General features: G+C 38.0%; 1 protein-coding gene across 1 annotated transcript; it reads left to right on the top strand.

Moving 5' to 3' along the window:
* The first annotated feature begins 2,444 nt into the window (after window positions 1-2,444).
* Window positions 2,445-4,175, top strand: LOC116167037. The gene has a single exon (XM_031482274.1). It carries the CDS (start codon window positions 2,445-2,447, stop codon window positions 4,173-4,175), a length of 1,731 nt encoding a protein of 576 aa, XP_031338134.1.
* Window positions 4,176-6,216: the final 2,041 nt, after the last annotated feature.

The raw sequence follows: 6,216 nt of genomic DNA, 5'->3' as shown, positions 1-6,216 counted from the left end.
ATCAGTCAAGATTTCAAGCAAGCATTAACTTGATATTTATTTGCTGATGGCCTATGCAATGGTTTATAACTTCCGAAACATTTACATAATGCCGCAATGCCGACATTCCTCATCTTTCTGCTCACAACGGCAGCGATACGTTATAAACAAAATGCTAATAGTACTACACTTAGTGTACTGCACTTTCCTTGAACCCGTCACAGCACAGTAGGAATGGGTTTTATTGATGCACAGTAGGTTGGTTTCACACAGGGAGCCCAAAAAATGATCTCTGAATTTTCTAGTTCCTCTGGAATCTGGATGGTAGAAACATAACCTAAAAGTGTTTCCTTAATAAAAGATTAATATATCAGCATACCTTAGAAATATTTGGCAATGCCGTGTATTGTTGATGTCATCAAATCAATGACGTGCAACGCTTTTTATAGCGAAAACCCTATAGTGTCATAATTTTGGTGGTGGGCGACAAAGGTGTATTTGATATTGATAAAAGAGCAGCCAAAGTACGTAAAGAATTGATACCACCGAAATCCAAAAAACTATATGAGCAGCAGTACGATGCGTTTAAGAAGTAGTAGCCGCATACAAAATGTGGAACAACCTACTGAAATTGCCTTGTTAGTAATTTCATCCTTCCGGGATTTTCGCCCAAATTTAATCCCGGCGGGACAAAAAGTGACACTTCAGTACTTGTCATAATGGAGTGAAGTTGTCATTTTAGTCTCGGAAGTACGAAAAAAAAAATAGTGAAAAAAAAGTGACACATCTGATGCAAGGTATTATGATAATTTGACTGGACTAAAAGCAACCAAGTCCACATTGAAACTACTTTGCAGCGCAAATCTCTTTGAAATGACTGGAAAACCGACAGCATAGTGAATAGCGTGCGTTGTTCGTTACGAAATTATTTGCGACCGTTTTCGTGTGGCGCACAGTCCACACAGACAAAATTTTCGGCGCACACGGGCTTATTTGTGTCGAATTCAACACACAACGCAAATATTTACCAATGTGGATCCGCCTTTAGATTACGCAGAGTATTATAATGTTCCCGCGATGACTAGGACATCCACTGCGTTTAAAGCGTTGAAGTGCTTTATTTCTTAGTGAAATCATAATCTTCAAGATATCCGTTAACCAAGGAACGAATGGTTTTATAAATTTTGATGTTTTCACTGGAGCATGAACATCTAGTAAATGTATAATAAGTAGGTATTTACAGTAAGGAACTGCACTTTATCATCTATGCTAGGAAGATTGTAAATTGTGTTCTAATCGACAGTTCTTAAGTCGCGGTCGAATACCTGATAGTCAAAGTGCTTAAAATCTCGATATGTTCTTTCCAAGGCTGGCGGAGTGCTGCACAATAGGTTTATTCGGCAAACCAATTCGTGCAAAGGTGAAAAATCGCTATTGGCTGCACTTTGTCGCCCGTCCGTCCGTCACACGTACTCCTTCTACACTACTGAACTGATTTGGGCGATATATGGCTCATTTGATAGGGCTTGGTCCAAGGATTCCGTACATACCTATATTTGCTGGTTTTGCGCATGCGCAGTGTCAAAAGTTTGAATTAACGCATGTGCAATGCTAACCTTTTTTATTTATGAAGATATTTAAATGAAACTGTATAGGGCAAGTGAGGGCAAGTGCGTTCTCGGGGCAAGTGCGTAGCTGCAACGTATCTTATCAACGAGTGCTTCGTAGATGCCTGTCTGATTACAGTGTACTATTTGGATGATTTTACATCCTATAACTGGTAGATGTCGCCACATGTACAATAATTGTAGCGTTAAGCGCGGTTGTCATACCGCGCAGTTTGCAACTTACTAAATGGAAGTTGACGCGTTCCTCGAAAATTATTCGCTTTTCGCAAAATTTTAGTTGCAATCTTCTGTTTTTTGGTAGTACCATGCCTTATGTATGCATATTTTAGTTATTCGTACATTTTTTCTCAAAACCAATAGTAACTTGAAAATAAAGGCTAATATGCACTTTCCCGCCAAATTTACTAGGTGGGGTTAGTGCGTAGTATGTTGAAGGGGCAAGTGCAGACTGCTTTGCACTTGCCCCGTTTCACTACGCACTTGCCCCTTTGCTAATTCTTACCACGATTATTTACCTAATTCATATCGTTTCTCAGAAAATTTTCAACTATGGTGCGAACGTATGTGAGGAAAAGTCAGAGGGCGAAAACATACACGCATGATCAGCTGCTTGAAGCCATGAATGAAGTCAAATTAGGCCGGAGAACCGTTGCGCAAGACAGCAGAATTTACGCCATACCCATAAATACATTAATTGACCATATCAAAGGAAGAAGGGGAAAATTAAGTTCAACTTTTGGCAGACCAACTGCTCTGACACTGCAGGATGAAAGTAAATTAGCTGACTATTTAAGAAAACTTGAAAAACATGGATTCGGTTTGTCCAGGAGAGAGGTCATGGATTTGGTGGGAGAATACGTGAATTCAAATAAAATTAAAACGCCCTTTAAAGATGGAATACCACACAAAGACTGGTTAACTGCATTCATGAGGAGGCAAAACTTATCAGTAAAAAAGCCGGAAAATATTGAGATAGCTAGAAGGAAAAGTATAGATCCGTTCCTTATTAATCAGTATTTCATCTTATTGAAAGAGACTGTCGATAAACTGGGGATTGCTGATAAACCTCAATTAATTTGGAACTTGGACGAAACGAGCTTTTGCTCCGACCCTTCTAAAACGAAAGTAGTCGGCAAAAAGGGGGCGAAATCGACACGAACAACTGCTGGTCCAGGTAGAGAAAATACCACGGTTCTGTTTGCCTGCAGTGCTAGTGGCGTAAAAGCTCCTCCTTTGATAATTTTCAAAGGTAAGCAATTATGGACGCATATGATATCTGATTCAGCATATCCTGGCACAACATACGCTGCAACACCAAATGGCTGGATGCAGTCGGCGGATGTCTTTGAAAGGTACATAGAGGGAGCATTTGTTCAGGCAATTGGATCGGAGAGACCAGTCCTTCTTGTATATGACGGCCATGTTACACACATCAGTCTCGCGGTTATCGAAAAGGCTGAAAATGCCGGCATCACGATATTAAAACTTCCGCCCCATAGCAGTCATGTCCTACAGCCTTTAGATCTGTCTGTTATGAAGGCCATCAAAAATAAGTGGGATCCTGACCTGGTGAAATGGCAAAGGAAAAATATAGGTGTAAAGCTCCCGAAAGCCGAATTTTCAAAAATGATTGGCCAAATATGGAACGACATTCCACCATTGATTATTACGAATGGGTTCAGGAAGGCTGGAATTTTTCCTATCGACAACTCGGTGATTCCTGAAGACATGTACGATCCAGAAGCCCTAAAACGGTGGAAGAATTCATCTAATGAAGAACAAGCAGTAACAGAGTCTTCAGCAGCTATTCCCTCTACATCTCATGATGTACCAGCAAATTCTTTTGGAAAGCCTTTGGTAAAAGAAACAGTAGCAACAGAACATCCAGTAGCTATTCCCTCCACATCTCACATTGTACCAGTTACTCCTTTTGAAGAGCAGTTGGTCGAAGAGCCATCAACTTCTTTTGAAGACCTGCTATTATCGCGCATCAAGAGGGGCTCTACGGAGAAACCGAAGCGGAAGAGAATCTGTGAAGGAGCAGAAATAATAACATCTGAAGAAGTTAAACAAAAATTAATAGAACAAGAAGAAAGCAAAAAGCGAGAGAAACGGAAAAAGAAAACTAAGAAAGGAAATGAAGATGAGAATGAAAATGAGTCACTGCATGAAGATCAGCATACGGAAATTGAATTCGCGGATTCGTCAGGTGACGAGGACTTAATATCAATGATTGAACAGTCTAATCAACTCGAAATGGACACAAGATTTCATGAGAAACGTGTGGAAGACAGGGAAATTGGAGACTGGGTTCTAGTGCAGTTCTGTACGAAGAAGACCAAAAAGCATTATGTTGGAGAAATAACTTCACTTGGGCTGGAACCTCTGATCCGTTTCTTGCGCAAAAAGAAGACTTTGCCATCTGCCACTGTGTTCGTTGCACCTTCTGCAGAAGACGTAAGTGAAGTGCTAGACAGCTCAATAATAGCTATTCTGCCTCCTCCAACTGCAGGTCGTCGCGGGGAATATATATTTCCCGTACTTTTTGACAGTTATCAAATTGAATGAGTTTTCCTAAAGTGATGTTTTTTTATTATCAGGATTTATTTTCAGTTTCTAATAAATATTTCGTTTTTTATGGACGGATTTTAATTGTATAAAATTCACTTGGGCATGAAAATGTGGGCTTTATACGCACATGCCCCACTTCTGTTGCTATGCTTTTACAGGCGGCTATAGAATTGAAATACGCACTTACCCCATACCATGGGGCAAACACTACGAATATAAGTAAAATTAACGACGTTTTTCAAAATGTTGTTTTGCGCATCCGCAATGGTAACTTTCCGATTTACGAAAGCAGGTAAATGAAATATCAATGTAGGCACTTTGATGAAACCAAAACCACAGATCTACACATACATATACAGGGTGGTGCCTAGCGCGACGCAGCATAGGGATTTCAATGGTAATTTCTTTATAGTCAATTACTAGCTCCCCTAATTATTTTAGAGCAAAAGTCTAAATAAGTTTTTTTTAGAGAAAAAAATACTGAATCTGTTCATGCTATTACTCATAATTTTCCGTTTTTCAAAACTGTAGAAATCGACAAAATAAAAAGTTTCATTTTACAATAAATCAAATATGCCTTGGAATTACCTAAAAAAACAGCGATCACGTTTCATAATTTGCCTTTGACGTATATTAAATTTATACTTATTTATAAATTAGTTAAAGAACTGCAAGTGCAATAACGTTCAAAATGTCCGTCAAAACCATTAGGAAAACGACAATACATTCAACGTTTTAGCTGCAGTAGCGGAAAATCCGAATATAAGTTTAGGAATAAATCTTCTTCAAATCAATTTTTTTTCTTCGATTATGTAGGTAGGTACTCTGATTCCGGAAAATGATAAACAAATAGTATCTGATGCAGATGCAGCATACATTCTCTAAAAAAAACCCAATTGCCGCTTTTTCTTGCATCGGATAGTTGCAACAGAATTAAATAGGGAAATCGTTCGACGTCAAACAACGATAACTTACATGCGATGCGCTTGTAGTTTGTTAAAATATTCCAAAGCATCACTGATTTATAAAAATGTAATTTTTATTTTGTCGATTTCTACGGTTTTGAAAAATTGAAAATTATAACTAAAAGTATGAACAGATGCAGTATTTTTTTCTCTAAAAAAAACTTATTTGGACTTTTGCTCTAAAATAATTAGGAGAGCTAGTAATTGACTATAAAAAAATTATTAATTAATTAATTAATTAATTAATAAATAAATAAAATAAATAAATAAAAAAAAATTAACATTGAAATCCCTATGCTGCGTTGCGCTAGGCACCACCCTGTATGTGTAGATCTGTGCTAAAACTAATACCGGTTTCAAAATTAACGAAATTTCTAATGTAAATGATGCGCAATATTATTTACGAAATCATTTAAAAAAGTTTCATATGTAGACACTTCGAATAAAAGTAAAACTAATGCCCATTTCAAAATTTGTTTGTATTTGTATACGCTCCGCTACTTTTCATTAAACTGTATAGATTTCGACGATAGGCGGCTCATTTGAATGGGTAAGGATCTCGTGCCTACCGGTATTTTTCCCTGGTCCTAGCATTAATATTATTAGGAGGAAAATTCGCTCTCGTCTTTATGTTTGCATAATGACTTTTTAAACTTGTTTGTATAATGCTCGCTCTTACATACGCTACAAGAAATTTTGTTAGTATGTATCGTTTATACACCGCGGACCCTGTGGCCTTGTGTTTGTTTAACTGTTTGTCGACGTTTCAATCCACGTTTACAGAATTTGGTGCCGACTGATTTGATTAGAGCTTAAGGAACCTAACGACTCGAGCAGTTGAATAAGTTGAAAGGTTTGTACACTACAACTAGCTAGACTTAGGAATAAAGAAAGCTTATCTTTACTCCGGGGCGACGAATGTCCAGAAGTTTCCTCAGCTGAATTGCAGCTTGATTGTTGTTGAACAGTTATCGATAAGTTCTGTAGATCATCTCGTTGCTCGAATGGGTCAATGTTTGAGATGTTAGATTGATCTCCGACTCTTCGAATAAAGGACCAGGTTGTTTCGCAAC

Source organism: Photinus pyralis, unplaced genomic scaffold, assembly GCF_008802855.1.
Source record: "Photinus pyralis isolate 1611_PpyrPB1 unplaced genomic scaffold, Ppyr1.3 Ppyr1.4_LG3b, whole genome shotgun sequence".
Lineage (NCBI taxonomy): Eukaryota > Metazoa > Arthropoda > Insecta > Coleoptera > Lampyridae > Photinus > Photinus pyralis.
Note: the sequence above shows the minus strand (reverse complement) of the source record. Positions and strands in the feature narration are given on the sequence as shown.

Bases quoted from the DNA above. Each gene is read 5' to 3' on its own strand.
- LOC116167037 (XM_031482274.1), top strand. From the start codon at position 2,445: ATGGATTTGGTGGGAGAATACGTGAATTCAAATAAAATTAAAACGCCC.